We start from the raw sequence: 25,232 nt of genomic DNA on the forward strand, positions 1-25,232 counted from the left end.
TCTTTTTTGTAATTGAAGATGACGCAAACGGCAATGCAAGGTGGAGAAAAAGAAGTATATTTTGTATCTGTACGCAAAAACACATTTAATAGTGTAAACATTCACGAGAAGAAAAGTAATAAAAACAATACTTTATCGAAAAAGATATTCAATGTGACACAATGTCAGCAATTCTCAGAGATGTGATCTTTTTCACGTGCTCAAACGCCACCTGGACCTCCTCTTCGGGTGTCCTGGAGAGTCTCTCCTGCACGGCGCTGATGATGTCGTCCGTGCTCTTGCACTCGCGCACGCAGATCACGAAGGGGAAGTTGAACTTCTTCCAGTAGTTCTCAATTGACGCCCTCAGGATGACCTTCTTCTCTTCACTGGTGATCCTATTGAGTCCCACAGTTGACTGCTCAGAAGCTGATTCATCGGTGAGATTGGTTTTGTTGATCTCCGGAACCAAGTGTGGGTGTAGCTTCACAATTTCCAGCTTCTCTACCAAAGCGTAGATAAAAAAGTCAAGTTGAAATGCACAATATTTGATAAGCAAGGCAAATTTGATCACATTTCTAGTGTTTGTGCACCGATTTTGATGATTTGCTGCAAATTTCTCAATCACTCAACTGGAATAAGATAAGATGTTCCAACTTTTGAATCACCATTTCTACTTACTCATTGGATCCAGTTGATCGAGATGCTGCATAAACGCTTCCAAAAGGGCGAAAAATGTGGCGAACGGAGCCTGATTGGACACATTCTTAGCCGCGTCCGGAAAGCACTCAACAACATTCTTAAAAACCTCCTCGAATTCCACCTTCTCCAGCTGGTTTATCTCCTCCAGAGTGAACTTCATGGTGGCACAGCGCTTCTCAGACTACTTTCCACGCTCTAATCTCAAACTGAAAGACACTAAGATCCCAACTTCATCTCCAAACAACACGCATACAGAGATTAACGGCTCTCATCTCTGCCCTCGTCATACAATGTCATATTCCATACAGTTTCACAATCTCATCATTTTTATTAGCATTCAGAAATGTTTTTCGCATCAATTTCCCTCAATCTGAAGGCAGCTTCTGTCAATAATAGTGAATGTCTCTGTAAATCTCACTCTTCAGCTTTTCTCTCTGTGTTTTGTAATATATTTGCAATCGAGAAAAATGTGGAAGACAAAAAAATCTTGCCTCTGATTAGATAACAGCGTAAACACGCGATAACCTTCTTTCCACTGAGGAATACAGAGAACACACACACGCTCACATCCCCTGGTCTTTCCTGACCACATCACTTCATCTTCTTCTGCTTCAGCAGGTGATTTCGCAACGCGAGCTGCTTGTCCCTGAAGCTCTTCTTCACTTTGGAGCGCGCCTTGTGTCGCATCATCAGGAAGTTCTTGTTCTTCTTCTTCTCCCTGTTCGTCCTGGAGCAGTGGATGTTTTTCCTGTTGTCCCTGTACCCATACTTGACACGATCCACTCTTCCTGCCTCAACAGTGGCCAGCCTGGCCTCCTTGTCGTTCCTCCGCTTCTTGTAGATCATCTCGATTGCATCAAGATTCACAAGTTCCGTCTTCTCCTGAACTGCTGGCTCGTTCTTCTTGCGCGCTCCCGTCAGATGTCTCTTCACGTTGTGCACATCAATGGCCTTGAAGTCCTCATCGGTCAGGATCTTGCTCAAGAGAATCTCCTTAGCGGCTTCCTTAGCATCAACAGGATCTTCACTCTCCTTTTCTTCCTCCTCCTCTCCAGGTTCATCATCCTGGCTGACATTCACCCATCCCTCTTCATCGGAATCCTCCTCATCCTCCCACTCGCTCTCAGCGTCAGAATCACTATCTTCATCCTCTTCCACCTCATCTTCGGGCCTCTTCTTCTCCTTCACTAGCACATCGGCGCCTGGAATTGTGTCCATCGCCACCACTTCTCCGTACTCCTTCGCCTTCAGATCCGCACTCGCCTCTGTGGGCCTTCCTCTGTCCCTCTTGTGCAGCAACTGCGGAATCTGCTCTCTGTACAGCATAATGAGCGACCTCGCGGCCATCATAACAGACTTCTGTTTGTACGTCTTGTACATGACCAAATCGCTGAGCATGTCCTCATTCATGGCCAGTGGACATCTGGCACAAATCTCCCGGATGGCATTCAATCCGATCGCCATGACGTCACTAGAGTTGCGCTCCGAGACGAAATTGTTAACGATTGTCTTGAGCACTGGCTCGAAAACATCTCCCGGCACGAGTTCGTGTGCCGACTGGGCGGCAAATTGCATAATTCTGGTCACCTGGCGTTGATGAGGATTGAGGAAGCGTGTTATATAGGGATAAAAGCTGAACAGAAAGAGCTCATGAACACCGACAAGGCGTGAAATCACATCCAAATGCAGAAGCTTTAGCTCAAATCGCTCATTTGATGACTGAAGTTGCTTGAAGAGATTCTCCGCCATACCCTGAGGATTGTGGATGAGATGCAGAGCTGAGAAATTGAAGGAAGGAGCTGAAGTTTTCTTCTTCTTCGCCTTGGCATATTGCTTCTTGGCCGCCTCGAGTTGCTTCTTCCTCTTTTTCGTCTTCTTGTTCACTTTGTTGACCATCAGAGCATTTCTGAGATCAGGTTCAGCTTCACTGTCCGATCCACTCTCTTCATCCTTGTCATCAGTGCCGAGGAAGAATCTCAGAGAAGCCACAAGTACCTTGGTGACCTTAGAGAAACATCCCACAGACGCAATAACATTCACTGTCTTTGCGTCATTCCAGATGTTCTTCTTGTACAGCTCAATCATGATGTCTGCGGACATTTTAGCACACTTTGGATTCGAGTCATCCAGCATGGTGTACATGAAGCTCTGCAGTGTGGAATTCAGCTTCATATCTTTGTTCTTCGCGTTGATATTCTTGATATCCGTTATTATGTGAGTCCGCACGAATTCCCTGAAGTTCTTATCAGGACACCTCAAGAGCTGGAAGAAGAGCTCAAGAAGTTGCAGTGCAGGAATCAAATTCTTATTCCTGAGGAGAATGAGAGCCTTGCATAAGGCATTTCTCACTGTAGGATCGAGATTGATTGAAAAAGTCTTCAAGACGTCAATCAGCTGCTGAGGAAAGTCCTTGCACACGTCCAGGTACAGCTGAGCCACCTGAAAAACACTCCATTACCATCTAAACGCCTCAACATGCAAGATAAACTCCTCACCTGGGCCACGAAAGTCACAGAATCCTCCAGACTCTTGCTGGGCTGATCCGGAGTGTACTTGAAAATTTCAAGTGTGTTTTCGAAGTGAGAATACTGCTGTACAAAGTCATCTTTGTACGAGGCGGGATCCTTCTTTATCAAATTCTGCAACTGTGGTAAATTGATCACTAATTGGGTGTTTTTACCCATTTTTCAGGCACTTTTTCTGCGATAGAAATTCCACATGGAAAACCAAAACACGCGGCTTAACCTCACTTCTTGCCTTCAATGCGCCATCAGTGACACCTTACGGAATTCACAGGTGGTATTTTTTGGTCTCAAAGGATGTCGACATCCAAATTTCTGTTTTTCACCTTAATTTCAGTGATTCTCAAAGAAATAACATGTGATATAATTTGTTTTAATGCTGAGGAGGAGCGTATTGAACAGCATTTGGCCACAAAGACGCCATATCGCGTTGTAGCGAATACAAATGACGAGAAAGTCACTTTTGACGAGTGTTTTCCTACTCGAGCGTGGGGAATTTTTCGTCATGGTACGAGAAATCCCAGCAGGAAGCAGATCTTTCGGATAAAGACAACACTCACGCAATACAGGGACATTATTCTCGAGAAAGGAGAGTTCTGCGACAGAGATTTAGAGCGATTTCGTACTTGGAATTTCCAACTGGACGACGATGAGCAGAAGTTTCTCGTTCCGGAAGGAGAAGATGAGCTGATAGAATTGGCCGAGAGGATCCAGAATCGCTTTCCAGACCTCTTTTTCGATCAATACGACAACTCCACGTACAAATTTAAGTATACAGACACGCAGAGAGCTAAAAAGAGTGCCGAAAGCTTCGCCACTGGCCTTTTTGGGCGACACAACATTAAACAAATCTGGTATCCAAAGGCTGAAAAGAAAGATCCGATTCTGAGGGTGAGTTATTGGTTAGACGGATGAGAGGAATACTTGATAATTTGGATTGTTCTTGCAGTTCTATAAGGGATGTCCTCGCTGGAAGTCTGAGGTGGATAAGAATCCCGATGCAATGGAACAAGTGCGTCTCTTCGCCGCTTCTGACCACTTTCTGCAGCTTCTGAAGAACTTAAGGAGCAAGACGGGGATTGAAGATTTATCTGCTGATGACGTTCATCTCATGTACACGACATGTGCCTTCGAAACGGCGTGGGATCGCCATATAATCTCTCCTTGGTGCAGTCTTTTTACCAGAGAAAGCGTCAAGATCATGGAATTCCTCGAGGATCTTGAGTATTACTGGATCGATGGCTTCGGATATGACTTGACTTATCGCCAGGCCTGCCCAGCCGGTCGGAATATGTTTGAACACCTCGATCCATACTCAAAACTCCCCAATATCACCCTGTATTTCACCCATTCCGGGACTTTGCTGAAGTATCTCGCCTTCCTGGGACTCTACCGTGACCAGAAGCCTCTGGTGCACACCTCCTTTGGCGGCGAGCACTCCTGGCGACCCAGCAAGATCGACGCATTCGCCAGCAATCTCCTCTTCGTCACATTCTCCTGCCCAACTGGCGCCAAAGTCCTCTCAATGCACCAGGAACGACCTGTAACAATTCCAGGCTGCCCAGACGACACCCCACTCTGTGATTACGCTGTCTTCGCAGAAGCATTCAGGGAGAGGGTCGAATCGTGTGACTTTGACAAAATGTGCACAATTTCGTAATAAAATATTTATAACTCTCGCTGGATTTTGTACAATTGAATCTTAAGGGAGAGTCTAATTGCCATCGTCATGTCGAAAAATTAAGTTATACATTATCATACTCTTTGACGGGGTGGTGAAACTCTGTGCGGAGATATACTGATCGGGATATAAAATGCACTCGAAATAAGTAGGAATCAAAAGCACATTTGGTCACGAATCACAATCGATATAGAATAAATTCAGATTCATCGCGAATCCCCTCGCTGATTATGCGCGTAAAAAGGAAGAGATATCACAATAAACGGAAGGCATTGGCCGCCGCAGCGCCTCTTAGCGCACCTGCGGCCTCTGCTTCGACCAGGGCTGCTCCTCGGCGGAGGCAAAGAGTAGGTAGAAAAAGTTACCCGCCACGTTGATCACTGCCGCCAAGTAAAAGATACTCCGCCATGTCGAGAGCGTCTCGTGGCCCCGAATAATTGAGCCGATGATGTAAGGCGCCAGGAAGCCACACATGTTCCCAGCTCCGTTCGTGATTCCCAGCATTGTTCCGGCGTATCTGGGACTCAAGGCGATGTGGTTCATCTGATTGCCCGGATAAACGGCTCCCTGCAGAGGAAGACAGAGTTCAGTGCACTCTGGCATTATTTGTCGCATTCGCAGTGCTTTACCTGAAATGCTCCGAAGCCCGCCAACATCAGCATGGCCAGCTTCCAGTCGCACCCAACCCAGGCGACGCCCACGAGTCCTATTGACGGCACAATTGAGGCCACGGAGTTCCAGAACTTGTAGGAGTTCTTCTGACTCAGCCACCCTTTGGCCAGAATCCAGTCCGCCACGGTGGAGGACAGAATACCGAAGATCCACGCCGTGAGGTACTGCAGCGAGGAGAGCGTCGCGTTGGCATTGATACCGAAGTGCAGGATATTGTCCATGTAGGTGGGAAGTTCGGTGAGCAGCGTGTAGAACGCCCACGCCTGACCGCACTGGGTCACCAGGATCGCCCACATGGGCAGGCACGTGAAGATGTGACGCCAGGGCACCGAGTTGTCACCGGCGCTGTCCAAAAGCTCGTCATCTCGGCGTGCCAGTGATCGCTGAATGTATTGTCGCTCTTCTGGTTCGATGCGCGGATGCTGCGCAGGAGAATTGTAGACGAGGTACATCCAAAAGATGAACCAGATAACGCCCAAGGCACCGAAGAGGTAGAAGGCCAGCGGCCAGCCGTCCAGGAAGTCAAGTGAGCAGAGCCACCCCGACAGTGGCAGAGAGATAATCGTGCCGAAGTTGGATCCCGCATAGACAACAGCGGCGAATTTGCTGCGCTCCAGAGGCGGAATCCACTTGGCCAGCATCGCATGCATGGCCGGATAAGTGACACCCTCGCCCATGCCCTCTATCACGCGCACAATCACGAGCGCCGGCAAGCTCCAGTACGCCGCGATGGGCGTGAGGAATGTGAAGATGGCCGTGATGAGAACTCCCACGCCGTAGATCATCTTTCCGCCAACAGTTTCTGCCATTCTGCCACCTGGAATCTGCGTGAGAACGTAGCCGTAGAAGAAGGCCCCCAGGACGATGCCCTGTGTCGACTCATCCCAGTCAAATTCACCGTTCAGCACTGGTCCGTCATCTGTGCTGTTCCCTCGGGCTGGACACACGTCATCCAATGTGCTGTTGTCCTGGTCAGGGATCGCTGTGTGATTCACCATCGCCACGATTGCCACTGACAGATTCACGCGCATGGCGTAGACGTTGGCGAAGCCCAGGAATCCCATAAGCCCGAGAAGGTGGCGCGCTTTAGGGAAGCGGCCATCAGCTGTGAGAGAGAAACACCCATTATATTCGCATTGTTCGCATTATATCGCAAATACACCCACTTTCCCACTGCAGTGACCAAGGCAATGAGTCATTTCTAGCCTCCAAGTCACATTCCTAAAGCGGAAACTTCCTTCAAACCCAGTCCCCACCCGACCATCAATCAACCTGACTATCAGCTCAATATGCCATCTTCCCCGGACACTCACCTGTAGGCTGCGGGGCCCCATAGATGAGCGGAGAGTCATCGTCACTTATTTCCGGGTACGGGTCAGCGTTGATGCTGTACTGTGGACTCTCCTCAGGCGAATCGCCCATGATCCCATAGATAACCAGGGAGCCCTGCCGTCGTTATCGCCCCCAAATCCACCTCTTCTGTCGCCAAACTTTCCGTTTGTTTGGCCAATCGCACCTGCGTGACGTCACGACAATCAACTCCGTATTTGCGGAAATAAAAACAATGATTCCTTACACAAATTAGCACAAGTGCACACTCCAGATAATACTATCGTCAATTACGTGGTAGAGTCAAGCAATTTCTCCTCTCTTTTCTTCCCTTATCGCGAGCTTTGTTTCTTTTTCTCAGGAATGACAAGCTCGCCTCTCCTCCGTCCCGCGCGTACTCCCCACGTGGCGCTCTCTCCACCACATCGCCCGCAGCGCCTCTGTCGGAACTGCACTCCATTCTCCGGAAAATCAACAACCTCTTTGACAGTTGGGCAGTGATTTGGAGTGCCGAAGAAAATCCCCAGTTTCAGCTGAGAATGGCAATATCCTGCTCCACTGATGGTTGGTGGAGGTGAAGACCACCCCGCGGGTGTATATTTTATGTGCCTCGTGGAAAACTGAAGTGTCACTGGCGCCGCAGCGAGGCACAAAGAAATGCTGCCTGAGTACCAGTCACTCGACCGGGAGACACCCATCTTCCGGACTGCATTTGGGAAGTTTGCCTTGCGGGTGGTCTCTCTGCCCTTCTTCAGCTTCCTCTTCTGCGTGATGTGGTCTGTGGTGTTCTACTTTGAGCGCGCCACCGCCACGCATTGTCACGTGTACAACTTCTTGCCGTCAATCTCAGCCGCTATTGGAAGCTACCAGCCTCAGAGATTCATCTGGCAGGTGGCCATTAGCTGTCACGCAGTGCCTCGCTTCATGGTAGCGTACATGTACTTGCGCTACTACAGATCCTGCATCCGGAAGCGCTGGCATTTCCTCGTCAACTCCGCCACTGTTCTCAATGTTGTGGAGAATGCAGCACTGCTGGGACTCTCACTCTTCACATCAGTGGATAACTATGGTAATTCCTCTTGCCGTGCCTACTGTTTGGTTCTTTAGTTGACTGACTTATCATCCGCAGAGATCCACAAGTTCTGCTTCATCACCTTCATTGCCACATCGGAGCTCTACATGCTGCTCAGCTACATCCTCAACATTAATGCTCGGCGAGGAGATTCCCTGACAAAGCTGGAGGAGAAATCCATCCGTTTCAAGGGCTACCTTTGTCTCATCAACATCATGTCCTTCTCCCTCGCCGGGTACTTCTTTCTTCGGCACAATGCCCACTGCGAGCCTGGCGTGTATTCACTCTTTGCTCTGTTTGAATACATCGTGGTCCTGACCAACATGGGTTTCCACATGACCGCCTATTGGGACTTCCACGGGCGCTTCATCGCCTTCTCATGGGCCACGGGGCTCTACTTCTCTCAGAATTGATTCGTCCAGAGTCTCAGAGACTCGCTTAGCGCGCGTGATTCCGCACACTGACTCCCGGAAGCGCCCCCTTTTATTATTCGATTGGGGCATAAATTGCTAGATTTTTGTATTAATGTATTTTTATTAGGCTATTCCAAAGGGTGCAATTATGAATTCTTCCGCAAAACAAACATGAATCTCACTACTTTCGTGGCCTCTCCGGTTCATCATCACTACTGCTGCTACTGCTGGAGCTGGAATCCTCAGTTGTCTGGCTGGATTTCTCAGGGATTTTGTGTGGGAACTGCTTTCCCGCCTTCTCCAGACCATCCTTGAGTCTCGTCAGGGCTGTTCTGTTGAACGTCTGCAGGGAAATCTTCTTTTCAACGGCCGCATTCAGTGCTTGCAGTCCCAAATCATACTGCTCGCGTGCCGAATGGATGTCCAGAAGACAACTGTAGACATTTCCCAGAGCTCCGTCCGTCACGCTCGTTCCGGTCAGCTTGTCAATTAATTGCTGTACAAGATTGACGTCTTCATTTTCCCTGGCCGTCTGCACAATGCGCTGAAACATCAATCTTGGAGAATCCTTCAAATGTTCTCGCCAAATCTTCTCTTGCTTCTCTTGATTCCCGGTGATGAAGTAATGAATCCACAGAACATTCATGGGAGAACTGATTTTTTGCTCCATAAATTTCCCAGCCAGAATTTCAACTGCAAAGGTAAAAACAACGCCAGGATATAAAATGAGATCACAATTACTTGTGACTAAAACTCACATTTATCAGACAATTCTGGGTGATGCTGGAGAATTCCTTGTGCTCCGCCTCTGGGGAATTTCTCAGTGAGCGATGCTCTGTCTTCGTCACTCTTCGCCATGCTCAGTTCCTTCTCCAGCATATCCAGATACTCTCCAGCACGTCCGGAAGCGACGTAAGCATGGCACTGGCGATTGTCAAATGAGATGACCTTCTTCATTTCTGGTGACAAATACTGTGAGATCTTCTCAAACTGGGCAATATCACCAGATGAGGCAATTTTGTTGAGATAGAAACGGAAGACTCTGGGAATTGGATGTGTATTCTCTTGCAGCATTTTCTGCAGCAACTGATTGGCTTCTTGGAATCTTCCGTCCTTCACCAGCATCTCAAGGAATTGCGACTGGTGAGTGATGTTCAATTTATCCGCTGGAGAGAGTTTCTGATAAGCCGCCACAACACTATCAACATTTCCCTCCTTGAGCGCTTTTCTGAACACTGAGACAGTTGATGCCACTGGAACTATGTTGAGGTTTTCCTTGGATGGCTTTGGTGCTGAACTTGCAGCTTCAGTTATCTGCTCCTTCTCGACAGCTCTCTTCGCGTTAGGCACGGCAAATGGAACGTCCAGGTTCTTTGACTGCAGAAATTTGCCCAGCTTTTCGAGGAAAGCATCCGAGGGCGTAATGTCCTCCTCCTGCATCTTCGTCCACAGACCCAGAGCCTTATCCGCCGCGTCGTCTTTGCAATAGCTCACCAGGAGATTGTAGTAAATATCCGCCCGATTGATGTGCAAAAGATCCTTAGTAGCCTCCACAAGTCCCTCGAGAGGCTGCACCATTCCCTCCTGACTGTACCTCTCGCACACATTACTCAGCCTCTGATAGCGCATCCGGAGGCCCGGAGTCTCCAGAATCTTCCTGGCTTGGCGAATGCGGCCGCACTCAACGAATGAAAAGACGAGATCATAGAGAGAATTCACTTCTCCGTGAATCTTTGTGCTCAGATTCGTCAAACGCTGGAGATTGTTGGCATCCTCAGCCTGGATCAGGCGACAGGCAAGTTCACTCTTCCAAGGTGTGACTTGATATTTCTCAGAGATCTGCTCAAAGGTGTCCATCGCTTTCGTCAAGTCATCCTTCACGAGATGCACCTTTATCAGTGGTCCCAAGAGCACATTACTCACTTCAATATAGCGTCCAGCCTCGAGAGTCGTAAAGACCTTGTTCAGCGTCTCACTTTGTCCCTTTTCGGCCAAAGCGTTCAGCATTTTCCACACATTGGCGCGATAATTGAACACAGTTTCATCCATACATTCGGACTTTTGGTTCTTCTGCAGAAAATCCAAAGCTTCATCCACACGCTCCTCATTGAGCAGAAGCGAAATCACTCGAATGGTCTTCATATTGTCCAAGAGGAATTCTGGCTCCTTCTCCTTGATGAGCTTATAGGTCTCCAGCACTTTCTCCAATTTCTCATGATAGCAGTACAAGTCAATCATCTGAGCGTAGACTCCGGAAGTGAAAGTGTATCCTTCCGCTTCGAGACGCTGTATAACTTCCTCACTCTTCTGCAGATCCTTGCTGCGGAAGCAGGCACCCAGAAGATATCTCTTGAGACCCTTGGCGTTCTCTCCCTTGGCCTCTACTTGCTCTATGATCCTCTCCAACTGCGTCGCACTCATCTGAGCCACAGACGCTGTCCTCCTAGATCCCTCTTCCTGTGACAACGGCACCGGTTCCAACTCTCCAGACGCCAATTGCCCAAGACTCGTTGAAATCTCCACCGTGAGCTCAGATCCGAGTTTCTCCTGAATCCTCTCAGCTTGCCGAGAACTTATGGACAATCCCTCTTGCACAAGTCCTTCGAGCACCTTTCTCAGCATCTCATCGCTACTCTGCCGGAAGTACGCTGCCACATCGTACACAATCTGCCCTAGAAATTCGTGCTGATTTGCCTCTCCCTCATTCTCATTCGTCTCCTCACTCTGCTCCCTCCCAGTAGCTCTGTCCATCCATGCCATCCCATCATAGATTTGCCGAATTATCTTTATAAAGGATTCACAGTCCTTTGACGAGTTCAGTGCGCTGATAAGAGGCCTCCGGAAGAGACTGGGCACATAGAATGCGCGATAGGCTGTGGAAATCTCAGCGGCCTTCTTCAGATCCCCCTTCAGTAGCTCATTGTACACCACACTCGTGCACACTATTCCCGGAGACAGTCCAGCATCAATCAGATCCCGCATTACATCATATGCCTTCGCCTTTAAGTGCGGGATAACATACTCCCTGATGGTTTCACTATTAGCCTGCATGTCAAACTCCTCCTGCATCTGCTTCAGCACCTTCACCACACCCGGAGTGGATTTTGATTTGGCGGCGGAGCACAGAAGTGGCCAGAAATAGTGCGGACGCATTGGGAAACCCATTTCTTTGGCTCTCTTCAGCAGCGGCATAACAATTTCCACGTTCCCTTGATTCAGACCGGCTTCAATGGCAACCAAGAGTGGTCGAGAATTCAGGCCCTCCTCCTGAATATTGTTACAGACAGTCAGAATCCTCGCTACGGGCAGTTTTGCCTTCACCATTTGTCGGATGAAGAAATTCCCGGTGTCGCTGACATCGCCGTTGGCTTTTACATTTCGCGGCATTGTTCTCAAGATTTTCAAAGCGACTTCATCCTCTCCACGATTTGTCAGCCTCAGAATTGTGTTGACAGCATCTTGATTGTATCCAACTGACTTCCTCACACAGCTCAGAAGAGCGTCCGCGTCTTTCCCATGACCACTCACCGTCAAGGCGTAGAGAACATCGAGAATGTCTTTGTCCAGGAGGAAGATCTCCTTCTTTTCGCACTCTGCCAGTGTTTTCTTGATCGCCTCCACGTCGCCCTTCTTCGCATATCCACACAAGAGCGTCGTGTATGTGTCTGCACTTGGTTCCAATCCTGCCTGCTGCATTACATTGAGAATCCCCACGGCAGACTCCATGTCGTCCGCCTGAGAATGTCCCAGAATCAGGGCATTGAACACATTCTCATTCACTGGAAGCTGCTTCTCTCGCATAAACTCGAGAATTCTGGTCGCTCCCTCGATATCACCTTCCTGGCAATATCTCGCAATGAGTCGCTGGTATGTCACTCTATTGGGCTCCACTCCCTTCGCCTCCAGATCACTGAGGAACTCAGTGGGTGAGAAGGGATGCTCATTTTCCAGATATACCCTCAGCAGAGCGTTGTAGTGCGAAATGTCCATTGGGACATTCAGATTGTTCAGTGTATGCCAGATTTCCTGCACCAGGGCCGTTCGCACTTCCGGAAGTTCCTCCGGCACGAGGTTCCCACAACATCGAATGACCAGCAGAGATTGAGAACTCGTGGCGGATCTCTGCAGGCGAATCTCCTCCAGGATCTCTTCAATGTCCCTCCTGGAGATTCTTCCAGATCGTCGAACATCCTGATCCAGTCGCTTCAGGGATCTGTCAAGGTTTTGATCTGACCGGGCGTTGGTTGAAAAACCCCTACAACAAAAAGTGAGGTTAGCCACAGAAACTTCTGTTTTCCTCTGCACATTACGCTAAAATCCCCATGATTTTTGCATCAGGATTGAGCAAATGCTAAGAGGAAAGAATCTGATTAACACGAATATCTGTATATGTCGATAATTTATCCCAAAAGCTGGAAAATCGATTATTGCGTAAGACAGCCATGATGCCCCGGAAAATGTGTTTTCCTTTCTCAAAATCCCATTACTCACTGCGATAGGTGTCCACAGAAACATTGTCCCTGCTGCAGAACATTCCCTTCAAGCTCCCTGGAAGTGCTGAAGGCGATGCTGCGAGCGAAACCCGCAAAATACCGCACTAATTTGCTTCCGCGAAGAATCCCGGCCATGTTGAGAAAACACTGACGGCGAAGTGGGCGAATTACGTCACAGCAGTGGGATTCTGGTTCGCGTTTCGCCTGGCCGCCTAGTTGTCAAATTGTGCGAGGCGTCGTTTGTTTTATTTTCTTTCTGGCTGTTTTTCCGCGAAAATATCCCCGTGATGGGCTCGAAAAAGCACAAGAAACACAAGAGTGAGCGTCGGGAGCGATATGAAGGTGAGATTTGCTGGGAGTGTGGCTGAAAAGTGGGGAAAAATGGGGGATTCCCGAGGTGACGCTGCTCCTTCGGTCTACCGCCTATTTTCTTGGTTTAACTCTCGCAAATCGCCACAAAATGATGTGAAAAGTGTTCAAAAAGCTTCTGGCATGGGAATTGTAATGTTTTTAGCACTGTGTTGTGATTTATCGCAAAGTTTTCCTTTGTCTGGAAGAAAAGTGAGGTTAAATGCGTTGTGCTGTCATTGCAGATCCAAATCTCAGTCCCGGACGACCACCGAGTCTGAAGTTGATTCTCAAGGTGGGCAGCAACTCAACGCCTGAGTATGGGAATGACTCTCCAGCTTACGGGGTGCAGAATGATCAGTATCTGCAGGAGCTTCATGAGCGTCACAAGAAGAGCAAGAAAAAGAAGAAGAAAAAGGACCGGGAGAAGAAGCACAAGCATCATCATAAGGAGAAGCGACGCCACCGCGATGACTCCAGCTTCGACGATATGAGTATTGGTGAGGATAGCCAGATGCAGGACTCTATGATGAGGTATGGCGGAGTGTCCAAGGGATTGGCTCATCTGCGCTCGCCGGAGTCCATCTCATCGCAGGAGCACAACAGTTCGGGGTCAATGCAGTCCCCGCATGGGCCTAAGCTTCACCAGGAGAAGCCTGCGACTGTGTCTGATGGAACAGGACGCGAGCCGAGACAGTGTGTGTTGAAATTGAAGCAGAGTCGATCGCCTCTGGCGAAAATTCTGGATCATCTTCTGCGGAGCCTTGAGAAGAGGGATCCTCACCAGTTCTTCGCGTGGCCAGTGACAAACGACATTGCTCCAGGCTATTCAGCTATCATCACGAAGCCCATGGACTTCTCAACGATGCGCCAGAAGATCGACGAGAATGCGTACACGACGATTCAGGAGTTTGGGGACGATTTTCGGCTAATGTGTGAGAATGCTATCAAGTACAACCACGTGGAGACGGTGTACCACAAGGCAGCTAAGCGGCTACTTCACGTGGGCGCGCGGATGCTTCAGCCAGAGAATCTCATGCGCTCCCTGCGCTCATTCATGGTGTACATGCGAGAGTTGACGCCCAAGGAGTTGGGCTTTGAGCTGCCCAACTCTGAGAATCACGACACTGAACAATGCGGAGGCGATTCAGCAGATGAAGAGACTTCAACGGGCGCTGAGGAGAATGTGAATGTGAATAATGAGGAGGACGTAAAGCGAAAGCCTATGAGGCAGATAAACAACCCCAAGAGTCGCTTCGAACCCTTCATGGACGACATGTCGGCTGAGGAAGTGTTGGCGCAGGTCCAGAAGGCCGCCAGATCGGCAAAGTCCAGGGTATTCACTCGCCAGCGGGCACACAAGATGGGCTTCCTGAGGCAGCACAAGGACGGCACCACTAGCATGAAAATTCTCCTCGACAGCGAGGGAAATTGCACTGGACAGGAGCGATTGATATCCTTGGGTGCCTTCACGGGACGCCTGAAGCAAGGCACTGGACAGATTCAGGGCATTCGAGAGGATAGACGGAATCTCGCCAAGGCGGTGAAGCCTCTTAATTATGGCGCTTTCAGTTCCTTCGCTCCAGTGTTTGACTCTCGCTTTGCCAATCTCAGTAAAGAGGAATCCCAGCTCGTGCTGTCCACTTATGGTGATGACACTGGTACTCAGTACGCCGAGAGCATCCTGGAGTTCACCAAGAGCAGCTCTTACGCTAGTTCACTGGCCAATGGACTTCTGGACGTGCTCACTGGTGGGGAACATCGGAAGACTCTGGCCAAAATCACAGAATCCCACCGACAGCGCTCAGAGAAGGAGGAGGTGGAGAAATCGTTCCCAGATCCTGATCCGCCAACCAAGACGGCCGAATTGGCGGCAGTGAAAGTCGATTTTGACGCCTTGCGCTCTCTCACAGATTTGGGAATTGACGTGAAGTTTGTGGATCAGTTGGAGAGAATGACAAGTGACGTGGACAATCAGAAGAGATTCCAGACTCAACTCAATCTCACGTCGAATTTGCTTGAGAAGCTGCACCAGGTGCAATTCGAGCGGTTGTCGCAGCCGCCGCCGATGCATCTGAGCCAAGTGCAGCAGCCGGGCAGTGATGAAATGCAACTGGCCACACAGATAACGTCTAATATAGCAGAAATGGCTAAGAATCTCCCACCGGAAGCCATCACAACACCGCACGCACTGAGGAAAGCCATGGGAGTGTCAACTGGTGAGTGTTTAGTGACAATAGAGGATGCTTATATGGTGGTAATGGGATGTTTTGCGGTTTCAGCTGGCCTAGAGCCCTATCAGATGCAGAGAGTGAGTCTGGTCGGAAATGTTCAGGGTGTTCCTCGCCTTGCATGCGATATATCACGTAAGTAGATTTTGGAAAACTCAATTGTGACATTTATGTAAATTTCACACACTGAATTTGTGTTAAGATGCTAATATAAACTCTCTAATTCATTTGGTTTACCTCTATAAGCAGTTGGAAGGCTTTGAGTTTGGGGGAAACCTCAGCAGAAAAGCCACATAGTCAGATTTAATTATAATAATGAATGTTGTGATTATATTTGAAAGCCGATAAGCTGAGGATTTGTCATGATAATGCCCGACTTTTGGCTCTTTTAGCGGATATGGACATCACGCCTGTTCCCATGGAAATTGAGCCGGATTCACTGGTGCACCATCAGAATCACAATCACGCCAATGTCGACAATACCACACCTGTCGACCTGGAGACGGAGCTGCGGGAGTTCCTGGAGGGTGGCAGCAGTAGTGAAGTGGAGCATGATACAAGTAGCATTGAGCAAATGCTGCTCAATTGAGGAGAGAGACAGCCAGTGAGTGAGACAGTGTGGGTTGAGAGAGAATTATCTCTTTTTTGATCAATTTAATTAATCCTTCTCTGCGCTTTTGTGCTACAGTTAAGAGGGGAGGGATGTGTATTTGTGTTTCTCTAATATAAATTCCAATTATTGTGTCCCTGGGGAGAGAGGAAGAAAGGATGAAAAAAAATACAGAAATATGATTTTCCATGTGAAAGACACCAAAATGTACTTTTTCTCTGGCGTCACGTGGATGAACATTTGCATAAATGATGAATTTATGATTGTGAAATATGATTAATTTCTTGCGTGTCTGCAGAAATTGCTGGAAAAATTACTTTTTTGCCCATCGTTTTTTTTTATGTGCAAGTAGCAAAAATGCAAATGCATGCCTTGCCCGCAAGGGAAAAAAAGTGGGGGCGGGAATTAGACGGCAGCGTGGAGAAATTTAACGTGGACAGTGTGATAAATTATGAAGGATGTGGTGAGCTCTGGAGGATGAAATCTGCTGCTAAATCAAACAACTTGATGGTGAGTTGGTCTCGCAAGTGGTGCACAGATTTGATGAATATTTAAGGGAGTATTCTGCAGTTTTAACAGAGATTTGCATGCTGCATTGAACAGCAGCATGTCCTAATCGTCAGTGCATGGTTATTAAGTTGGGGGGAAAAAAGGGGTGAGAGAGTAAAAATGAAATGAGTCTTCACACCAAAGTGATTCATCTTTGGACAATGAGAGAGAGAAAGAGGAGAAAAGGATGTTCTGAGGCACGCGGCACGGAAATTGAATAAATATTTGAGGAGGTTTTATCATACAAGAAAGTCTAGCTAATTCAGCGCGGAAGTTTGATAACATGTGATGCGAATAATAAATTACTCGAGACATCTTGACGTTTTCACGATTATGCCACAATTACATGGCTCTGCTCTAATTCACATTTTACACCCTCATTCTCTCGCTCCCTCTTTGTGCTACTGAATGAAAATTTTGTTTATGTTTCCACCTCTTTCTTCGCCGCGCCACTCGGTAAAAGATTCTGCAGCTATTGCATTTGTGACGATGTTAATAAATGCCGGACGTTGACTACAAAATGTTCTTTGTTTAATTATTGAAGCAGTGATAGAAATGTGTTGACAAATCTGCTTGGGATTTCCTCAAAGTATTTTTAAGTCTGGATAGTTTTCATTCCTGACGTTTGGCTAAATAATAAATACGCAGTTCAACGAAGATTCTCCTCCGGCGATTCTTATATCTATCAAACACTAAAGGAACTTTAGAAATGCATGGGTGGAGAAGAAAATATCAAAGTGGAAAGTTTCCATACGATGCAGTGTCGGTAAAAGATGTTCAAAACATTTCAACTTCAAGATCACAAGTGTTGTGAGTAGTTTGCAGAACATTTATCAAATATCTCGTCTCGAGATGAGGATAATTTATTGATTTTATTTGTTTCGGTAGCTGTTTTCTTACCTTATTTTCTCTAAGCTAAATGTGGGATTTATTCTAAAAGTTAGTTCAGCATGTTAGAATCACTTGAGCAGTCACATATTTGATGATAAATGATTTCTTCACAAAACTCATACTCAGTTTTAAGCTGCTTATACGAAAGTTTGATAAACTTACATCCACACTCTGTGACTCAATGGCTTTTTCTCAATCTCATTTTCCGTCGCATTCACAATTTTTGCTTTGCAACTTCTTCATTCATCAAAGAAACATACTTTAATTCCGATTATCCCTCATTCATAGCATTTGGCCTCATTTACTATGCACAAGACTGTGCATTGCGGGGTTTTTTTTCTATAATATAACTTTGGTTTCTGAACTGAGATAACGACACAAGTTTTACTATAATATTTATGCTTGTGTGAGTTAGAGAGTTTCGATAGTGAGGTAGATTTTGTAGCAAACTTTGCTGTAATAATCACCCATTAAAACCCAAATGAACCTCAATGCATCTCACCTTCAATCGTAGAGATAAAGTATGGTGAACATAGGTAAAAAAGGCTCATTAGTTTGATTTGGTAGGTGAAAAATTGCTCACTCAGCGAGAATGTAAATACTAAAAAATTCCGACACTTCTCGAGGAACCCGAGAGTTGTTTGTGAAGTTCAGTGCAAGAATCTCATCTCTTATAGCCTCTCTGTGCCTATGCTTGGTTTTTACACATTCTCTCCTGGCCCCAGAGGTATTGTGTAGAAATTTTTGCAACCCCTACAAACTCTCCTCCCTGAGGTTTGGGGAGTTTTATGGTGTTTTTTGGGCACCTTCTAAAAAGTCTCTCCCTCACGTTTTTTGTCATGGGACTCAGGATACACACATACGGCAGCTTGGACGTGGGATGGGGTATGAAAATTGGGTTTTGATAAAACTATTTTGGCAGTTTTCATCCCTGAAACATAGTTCATATTGTGGATAGAAGATGGGGGAGGGGGAGAAAATTCAGTCTCAAGTGAATTTGCCTTATATGACGAAGGGTGAAAATATGAGGGAATTATGTATAAAGCCATTTGTGGTAAAAATCCTCAATTTATATATTCTCTTTTGATAAGCAGCCGAAAGTGTGGGGGTTGGGGGCTGTGTACTTTGGACGGGCGAAAGGGATATCCTGAGTGGGAAAGTGGCAAAGGGAAAACAAGGGGAAAACATTGAGAGTGTTTTCTCAGTCTAAATTATTCAATAGACAAGATACCTATATGGTGAATAAATTGCGATGGGAAAAGTCGGAGGAGTGAATGTTAAGGGGCCAAGGATTGAATGAGACTTCAGATGAAATGGATTGTCTCATATTGATTAATTCGACTCTCTCTCTCTCTTTGGCTCAATTGTGGGGTGAATGCGGTTTAAACTGTGATTCGGGTACAGATTTCTAATTAGTGGGGCTGTAAAGTTGTCCGTGTGCGTGCTAATTTGCTGACCATTTTACGATTTACCCGCACTTCCGCATCACAGTTCTCATATAGTAAATAATCATAAAAAGAGCACCTCCGTGGCGCGATCTAATCAATTTCCATCGAGAAACTATATAGAAAGACTGGGCTTAAGGGAAGTCCTTGGCTAAATTGCCCACTTCCAATCGGCGCCCTTCCAAAAATAACTCCATAATTAGTTCAATAAACGCTGCGGACATAAATGTCGAAATTGGTCCATGTTCCACTACAGCCCTTTTCAATTTTGCCTCTTCCGCACTTTTCATGAAAACACACACACACTCACAGTAAATGTGATCAACAATCAGGACAGATTCTCGGGGCTGTTGTAGAGAACAAAGTGTACATGCGAAAGGTAATGTATGGAAATTTCATTTCGATATATAAAATATTCTGCATGAGTTGCTTCTATCAATTACCCTTCCACCACAATTATGGTTTGAGGCGCTGCCCAACATTTTGATTTGGACCAACGGAATGCGCCGAGAAGAATCTCAGAGCAAATGCGGTGCGTAATTCGCATCCGGAGTGGGGCTTCTCCTAATCCCAGTTGGCGAAGAATCTATTTTGCATGCAGCTCACACATCACAGTCAAGTAAATAATTGCAAATGTGCTTCTAGTGTTCTCAAAGGTGATTATTGATGCAAAATGCCTCGTGGCATTTATCTCAATTATCATCTGAGAGTAGAACATGTGCCAATGAAGCTCCAGAGAGCGAGAGTGAGAGAGGATGTGAAAATGCACACATGAGAATCGTGCCTTGTGATTTTCCATCATTTCGGGATTTATTTGATCAGAGAAATATCAATTATTCGTTCAGAGAAAAGTTGTACTGTGATGAAAAGATAAATAACACATGTGCTATAGACATTGTGGACAATCTTCACAATGGAGATCTCTTTGTCACGCAGTGTAGCTTCTGAAAGCAGTGCATCCTGATGAGAAAGACGATCCTTCTACTGCACAATACATTGCAATTCTTTGATTACAAATTGATGCAATATATCAAACGTCGAAAATAAATTGCAATATCAAATATTATTAAATTTGCAGTGAACAGGAATTGTCAGGTGACGGTGCTATTTCATTTATCATGACTGTACCTTCAGGGCGTTTCTCCTCTGGGGGTAGATTTGATGATTCGCTCAAGCATAAAATACCCAGCTTTCCCCACTTTGACAACGACACATCGGGCACACCGTCACATCTGCCTGTAGCCGAGGAGTGGAAAAATCCCCCGGGGAGCGGAGGGCGACTGGGTGAAAGTTAAATCTTGGCTGTGAGACGCTGACGACGGGGGTGGACTGAAGATCGCGGACGGAATAAAAGTTGAATAATGATGTGAAACTGACACAGAGTATTTTGTCGCGACAACCTTGATGAGGGACGAAAACGGGGCAAAAAAGCGTCTCAAACTCACTGTGAATTATCTTATTAATTTAGCATCTCTGTGCACAATAAAATAGTGATTAAGAATAAATTATTCATCGCAGTGCCTCGCGGTAATTATCGCTGAGAAGGGAGCTTTTCCGTCTCGGCGTGAAGAATACATTAATTTATTGTGTTACAATGAGATTCAAATTGGAGGGTTCTTTCTTACCATTTTCTTTTAGCGAGACACATAGAGAAAAAAAGTGTCCTTCTTGAGCTTTTGTCAACAGTCGCGTCATGGAGATGAGGGGAGGGGGGATGGAAACAACGAGACGCGCACATTCTCAGCTGGCAGTATATTGAAAAACTGTGTGTTTATCATTAGCAAGAGGAACGCAATGGAGTATTTTTAAAATTTAATCCCGCGACATTGAAGAAAACAAATGTCGACGCAGAGAATTCCAGGAAATTCATTCAAATGCACAGTCTTTGCTGTGCATTGAAGTTATACATTTCCCTCTCCGGCGGCTCTCTGGGAAATGAAGAAAAGTTTGAGGAGGAATTTGCAGCAACGTTGGGAAAAATTGCAGAAGATTTTTCACTCGTGTTTTCCTCTCATTTTTCTCCAACTTTCTTCTTTGGGACTCTTCTCTCGAGGGAGCACTTCTCCTTCTCTCAAAGTCGCATCGAGTAAAGTACATTGTGGGAAAAGGTCGAGAAGCTTTGCGGACTGCTCGAGTATGTCGAGAGTAAAAGTAGAATTTTCAAGAACTTCGAATTACAACGGAATTTCCTTGGTTTTCTTTTTGAACTTTAATTAATCTGTGATGTCTGCAATCAAATGATATTTCAGATAATTGCCACAAAAACAACGAAATATATTAGTTGTAGTATTGCTGCTCACGCCTCTGAATCGGTGGTGGGCAACAGCAAAAGTCCTGAGTGAAATTCCCCAGCATTTCGTGGGAGATGTGGAGAGAATGTGAGCAAGGCAGGATGTCTCTCTCCTCTCCTGGCGTCTCTCTCACTGCGGGTGCAAAGGAAGAAGCACACTGTTCATTAACACTTGTTCAAAACTCTCAAAAGCTCCCCTTTTCAGTACACTGCGAAGCGCCTCCTGGCACGGACCGCGTTGGCTAAATTAAGTGATTATAGGCCCCTTTTCCGCTTGGGCGGGAATAAGTTTTAAATTTTGCCTGTTAACATAAAACTTTTGGGCGCGCGTTCGTGCGAATTTATGTGTTGAGAAAATTGGTGAAATTGCCTCATAATTGCCACGATAAATTTGTGATTTTTCTTGGCAACACTCGAAGGGGGCGCACAGAATGTGGCCTCAACATGTGAATTGAAAGTGACTGGAAATTCACCTTTGGTACATTGCGTGATTTCACGAGAACTCGGTACCTTTTGCGAGTTGATCCTTGTGTGCTTTTTTCCACTCTGTCCCGAAAATGTGGTCTAGGCACGATTCCATGGCGGTGTTGGAGGTCTTTTGGCGTTCTGCTGGAAGATCTCTTCCACCAGAGAGTAGATTATGGAGTAATTTAGCTGTTTAGATTCCAATCTATGAGCATAAAAGGGGTAATTAATATCCATGAAGTGCCAACCCTAAAAGCACCCCACACTGTAATTGATTTAAATGAATTATGAATTTATCACTGGGACATTTGCTCACTGGACAAACACTTCAATTAGTGCGGAATGCGGGTTTGTCCATGTCGGAGTAATTACTGTTTAATTGATATTATTGAGAAGCTCACTATGGATGGCATACAAATGGTGTGAATGAGTAATTGTGCAGTGATTCGAGGTGTAATTGCATTATTGAAATTGCTGTGACAAGTTAAAGCTACGAATAAAAGTGCCATTAGCTACATAAATATATGTATTTATCATACATCATTCTATATATAATTCAATTGATTTATGTGTCAGCAAAAAAGTCTCTCTCTTCCCTTTTTATGACTTGAAGAAAGCACAATTGCGAGTCAGAGAAATCTATTTAGACAAGTTTTCTCCCCGCAATTTTTATCTCTTTTCATATTTCACTTCACTCAAATTGTCAAGTGAATGTTTCTGTGATGAAATTCACAACCCGAGAGAAGAGAAGTGGATTAAATGGATAAGATTTTTTTGCCACAGCGCCTTCCTCCTAAATTAATGATAAACTAGTGAGAGGAATTTTTTCAGGGGCGCACATTACATGTCAGGAATATGCCAAGAGAGATGATGTGAAGGAGATTAAGTGAATGTAACAATGTGAGAAGGAATGGCAGGGAAATGGAATGGAGGTTGAAGTGTAAAATACTTTGTGCGGGAGAGAAAATTAAGCCATAGGAGCAAAAATCGTGTGAAATTTAACTTTCATCCAGACTTTAAGAACTCTCTTTCCCCGTCCACAGAGTCTCCTCGCTTTCGATGGTCTGTTCGGATTTATTTTTATAGCAATTGCTATTTAGTTCACCATTGACATCTGTGCGAAAGGCGAGGGCTTTATCATTGGAGATTGCCACTGAAGATTGTAACTGTGAGCCAGGAGATTGCATAGGAGATTGTCAATGGTGCTCGTAAAGTCGTACTTTTCTCCACTAAGCAAGGGGTATTTTATCTGACAAAGAATTAGAAGATGGATTAGGATATTCATGGAATCTTGCCCAAAATACACCCATTCTTCGCTCTTATTGGCAAAATAATCGTATTGTATTCACGATCATGTTTTATTAATCGTGAAGGAATTGAGTACTTTTTCCTCGAGAGACTTTAAGGATATGACAAGCTCACATCTGAGCTTTATTTGAGAGTCACAAGTTTCCATTCTCTTTTAATAAGAGAACTTACATTCTACTATGAGTTGAGTTTTGGCAGATGGTTAAGCAGACAACTGTGCAGAATCTCATTATATCAATTCTGTGGTTTTATTCGTGGCGCCTTCAACTTCATAAGCATTTCATATCCTTCGGTTTTGTAGGCGAGAATCTGTCTTGAATCTGGGAAAACAAGGGACAAAGACATACATAAGTCAAACTGAAAATGTAATCAAATGCTCGTAGAAATTGGATGGTCAAAAAAGAAGTGAAATGTCAGAGATAAAGAATAAAGAAAAACGACCTAATGTGTGTGATTTCAGTATGGAAGTTTAAAATATTCTCCTTATTTGGATACCTCTTAAATCTGTGATTCAACTAATATTATCTTTTTTCCGCAGAGTAATAATATTATGCTTTGCTCAATGTATTTAAGTTCGCTTTGATCGCTTAGCGAGATAATACGACATTATGTGGGTTTCACCAAGAATCTCTCGGCAATATTGCAATCTCATTTATTTTTTCCTCTGAGGAAATTGATAATGCATCTTGTGATAAGGTGGGAGTGTGGTAAAAATTGCATTCAAACGCCCCCAGTGAGGATGTGGGGCTTCCACGTCGTCTGGCGTGGGGATTAAATTGTAATACTTGTAAATTTTGCGGTTGAAAGGAGAAGCAACGGAAGAGAAACTCATGGGCCAAGAACAGATGTAAAAATCTGGTGGGGAACCTTGGCCTCAGGACACGGCATTTTTACATACAATTTAAGTTCCATCATGATTGATTTATGGGTGTCGCTTTTTTTGCACATGGGCAACCTCAAACACTTCCTCTTGCCGGTCTCCACACGCCCCGCATTCAACATTGAATATGTTGTGTGCCTTTTTAGTGGTGATAAATTACATTTGGGTGGGTTTTTTGCATGATCAAGTATATACAAAGAAATTATTGTTTGAGTAATATCGATGTTTCTCCATGTTACACGTCTCAATCCGCCGCAAAGAGTCACTTGTGCCATTCATGTGTTTCCCTCAATGGGGGAGAGATGATTTAAAAGCGACCACGAGACGCAGATATGAGAAGAAGAGCCCAATATTGAATTGATCACTTTAATGCGCTCTCACTCGAGACGTTTTGCCTGTGTGTCATATATCACGAATTATGGTGCTGGTGAGACAGAATAGACGTTTCAATTTATATATACAGGGGAGTGTAGTTGTATCAGGAAGGCATCCACGTTGATCCAGCAGAATTTTTTACAGCCGCACATCCCCGACCAAATATAAAAAGGATAACAGCAAAAAGACGTGCCTGTGGCAGATGCTACTTTATCAACTCTCTGTAATTTTTCTTGCATGGTGTCACTGTTTTCCCCGCATCGGCCCCCCAACAGTGCCCACGCCCCTCCGCCCCGCAGACAGTGACTCAGTGAAAATTTCCTCTGCTCGTCTAGTTTTAAATTTCAGCCCCTAAGGATCTTTCAGTGCTTTCTTACCCATCATTAGCAAGATTTTTTCCACGTGTCGCCCAAAAAATCAATAAATGGGCCCTCCACCCACGCCGCCCTCCTTTAGATTTTCCATCTCAGGGAATTTGATTCTTTTGCGAGCGGCAGAAAAAAAAGGAATTATCGAAAAGGGACGAAATAGAAGAAGTCAAACGCAGAGACAGACTGAAAATATCTCTTATTCTCGTTTGCAAGAGTGTGCCAATTGCAAAAGTTTGATATATCCCACGTTCGCTCAACTTTGTGAAACTTTCGATCGGATTGTGTGATAATCAGATTTGTCTGGTAATAACAGAGATGCTGAGAAAGTCAGACTCTTCGAGAGTGTCTCACGTGAGAGCACGAGAAATTCCTAATTTGCGGCATCGTAAGTGCATTCGTGGGTGCAGATTTTGTAGATTAGGTGCATTGTGTCGGTTTCCACAATTCAGCTTTCCAATCTAAAACGCTATAATTTTACTATCAAAGTTTCCTTGGTCGTAGTTCACAACTAACTTTACGCTAGATAAAAAACACACATAATTAAGTGTCAATTGAGGTTTATAAATGTGTAATAACTTTTCCGATGCAACAAGTGCTTTTGTGGAC

The 25,232-nt window shown here is 45.6% G+C and overlaps 7 protein-coding genes across 7 annotated transcripts; 3 read left to right on the top strand and 4 right to left on the bottom strand.

Moving 5' to 3' along the window:
• Window positions 1–59: 59 nt before the first annotated feature.
• LOC132262843 (2-oxo-4-hydroxy-4-carboxy-5-ureidoimidazoline decarboxylase-like) lies at window positions 60–956 on the bottom strand. The gene is made up of 2 exons (XM_059762281.1): window positions 661–956; window positions 60–483 (listed from the first exon to the last, which is right to left on the bottom strand). The coding sequence occupies exons 1-2, from the start codon at window positions 839–841 to the stop codon at window positions 149–151; spliced, it is 516 nt and encodes a 171-aa protein (XP_059618264.1). The 5' UTR covers window positions 842–956; the 3' UTR covers window positions 60–148.
• Window positions 957–1,005: 49 nt separating this feature from the next.
• On the bottom strand, window positions 1,006–3,426 carry LOC132262837 (protein SDA1 homolog). The gene is made up of 2 exons (XM_059762275.1): window positions 3,177–3,426; window positions 1,006–3,120 (listed from the first exon to the last, which is right to left on the bottom strand). Exons 1-2 carry the CDS (start codon window positions 3,363–3,365, stop codon window positions 1,273–1,275), a joined length of 2,037 nt encoding a protein of 678 aa, XP_059618258.1. The 5' UTR covers window positions 3,366–3,426; the 3' UTR covers window positions 1,006–1,272.
• Window positions 3,427–3,441: 15 nt separating this feature from the next.
• On the top strand, window positions 3,442–4,863 carry LOC132262839 (multiple inositol polyphosphate phosphatase 1). The gene is made up of 2 exons (XM_059762277.1): window positions 3,442–4,094; window positions 4,153–4,863. Exons 1-2 carry the CDS (start codon window positions 3,501–3,503, stop codon window positions 4,861–4,863), a joined length of 1,305 nt encoding a protein of 434 aa, XP_059618260.1. The 5' UTR covers window positions 3,442–3,500.
• On the bottom strand, window positions 4,856–7,225 carry LOC132262838 (sialin). The gene is made up of 4 exons (XM_059762276.1): window positions 7,133–7,225; window positions 6,870–7,072; window positions 5,514–6,661; window positions 4,856–5,451 (listed from the first exon to the last, which is right to left on the bottom strand). The coding sequence occupies exons 2-4, from the start codon at window positions 6,976–6,978 to the stop codon at window positions 5,176–5,178; spliced, it is 1,533 nt and encodes a 510-aa protein (XP_059618259.1). The 5' UTR covers window positions 6,979–7,072; window positions 7,133–7,225; the 3' UTR covers window positions 4,856–5,175.
• Window positions 7,226–7,531: 306 nt separating this feature from the next.
• On the top strand, window positions 7,532–8,384 carry LOC132262841 (post-GPI attachment to proteins factor 2). The gene is made up of 2 exons (XM_059762280.1): window positions 7,532–7,954; window positions 8,015–8,384. The coding sequence occupies exons 1-2, from the start codon at window positions 7,543–7,545 to the stop codon at window positions 8,368–8,370; spliced, it is 768 nt and encodes a 255-aa protein (XP_059618263.1). The 5' UTR covers window positions 7,532–7,542; the 3' UTR covers window positions 8,371–8,384.
• Window positions 8,385–8,471: 87 nt separating this feature from the next.
• Window positions 8,472–13,021, bottom strand: LOC132262836 (leucine-rich PPR motif-containing protein, mitochondrial). Its single transcript, XM_059762274.1, has 3 exons — window positions 12,862–13,021; window positions 9,129–12,625; window positions 8,472–9,063 (listed from the first exon to the last, which is right to left on the bottom strand). The coding sequence occupies exons 1-3, from the start codon at window positions 12,996–12,998 to the stop codon at window positions 8,552–8,554; spliced, it is 4,146 nt and encodes a 1,381-aa protein (XP_059618257.1). The 5' UTR covers window positions 12,999–13,021; the 3' UTR covers window positions 8,472–8,551.
• Window positions 13,022–13,070: 49 nt separating this feature from the next.
• On the top strand, window positions 13,071–16,277 carry LOC132262689 (bromodomain-containing protein 7). The gene is made up of 4 exons (XM_059762029.1): window positions 13,071–13,205; window positions 13,457–15,430; window positions 15,494–15,577; window positions 15,835–16,277. The coding sequence occupies exons 1-4, from the start codon at window positions 13,151–13,153 to the stop codon at window positions 16,029–16,031; spliced, it is 2,310 nt and encodes a 769-aa protein (XP_059618012.1). The 5' UTR covers window positions 13,071–13,150; the 3' UTR covers window positions 16,032–16,277.
• The last annotated feature ends 8,955 nt before the right edge of the window (window positions 16,278–25,232 follow it).

Source organism: Phlebotomus argentipes, unplaced genomic scaffold (assembly GCF_947086385.1).
Source record: "Phlebotomus argentipes unplaced genomic scaffold, Phlebotomus argentipes genome assembly contig_15, whole genome shotgun sequence".
In the NCBI taxonomy this organism is placed as follows: domain Eukaryota; kingdom Metazoa; phylum Arthropoda; class Insecta; order Diptera; family Psychodidae; genus Phlebotomus; species Phlebotomus argentipes.

Excerpts from the sequence above, each read along its gene's own strand:
- LOC132262843 (XM_059762281.1), bottom strand. The coding sequence starts at position 841 with ATGAAGTTCACTCTGGAGGAGATAAACCAGCTGGAGAAGGTGGAATTC. Across the intron at positions 484-660 it reads CGATCAACTGGATCCAATGA|AGAAGCTGGAAATTGTGAAG; the intron begins GTAAGTAGAAAT and ends ACGCTTTGGTAG.
- LOC132262689 (XM_059762029.1), top strand. The coding sequence starts at position 13,151 with ATGGGCTCGAAAAAGCACAAGAAACACAAGAGTGAGCGTCGGGAGCGA. Across the intron at positions 13,206-13,456 it reads GCGTCGGGAGCGATATGAAG|ATCCAAATCTCAGTCCCGGA; the intron begins GTGAGATTTGCT and ends CTGTCATTGCAG. Across the intron at positions 15,578-15,834 it reads CCTTGCATGCGATATATCAC|CGGATATGGACATCACGCCT; the intron begins GTAAGTAGATTT and ends TGGCTCTTTTAG.
- LOC132262836 (XM_059762274.1), bottom strand. The coding sequence starts at position 12,998 with ATGGCCGGGATTCTTCGCGGAAGCAAATTAGTGCGGTATTTTGCGGGT. Across the intron at positions 12,626-12,861 it reads TTCTGTGGACACCTATCGCA|GGGTTTTTCAACCAACGCCC; the intron begins GTGAGTAATGGG and ends TTTTTGTTGTAG. Across the intron at positions 9,064-9,128 it reads CCCAGAATTGTCTGATAAAT|TTGAAATTCTGGCTGGGAAA; the intron begins GTGAGTTTTAGT and ends TTACCTTTGCAG.
- LOC132262841 (XM_059762280.1), top strand. The coding sequence starts at position 7,543 with ATGCTGCCTGAGTACCAGTCACTCGACCGGGAGACACCCATCTTCCGG. Across the intron at positions 7,955-8,014 it reads CACATCAGTGGATAACTATG|AGATCCACAAGTTCTGCTTC; the intron begins GTAATTCCTCTT and ends TATCATCCGCAG.
- LOC132262838 (XM_059762276.1), bottom strand. The coding sequence starts at position 6,978 with ATGGGCGATTCGCCTGAGGAGAGTCCACAGTACAGCATCAACGCTGAC. Across the intron at positions 6,662-6,869 it reads TGGGGCCCCGCAGCCTACAG|CTGATGGCCGCTTCCCTAAA; the intron begins GTGAGTGTCCGG and ends TCTCTCTCACAG. Across the intron at positions 5,452-5,513 it reads CGGGCTTCGGAGCATTTCAG|GGAGCCGTTTATCCGGGCAA; the intron begins GTAAAGCACTGC and ends CTTCCTCTGCAG.
- LOC132262839 (XM_059762277.1), top strand. The coding sequence starts at position 3,501 with ATGTCGACATCCAAATTTCTGTTTTTCACCTTAATTTCAGTGATTCTC. Across the intron at positions 4,095-4,152 it reads AGAAAGATCCGATTCTGAGG|TTCTATAAGGGATGTCCTCG; the intron begins GTGAGTTATTGG and ends TTGTTCTTGCAG.
- LOC132262837 (XM_059762275.1), bottom strand. The coding sequence starts at position 3,365 with ATGGGTAAAAACACCCAATTAGTGATCAATTTACCACAGTTGCAGAAT. Across the intron at positions 3,121-3,176 it reads CTGTGACTTTCGTGGCCCAG|GTGGCTCAGCTGTACCTGGA; the intron begins GTGAGGAGTTTA and ends AGTGTTTTTCAG.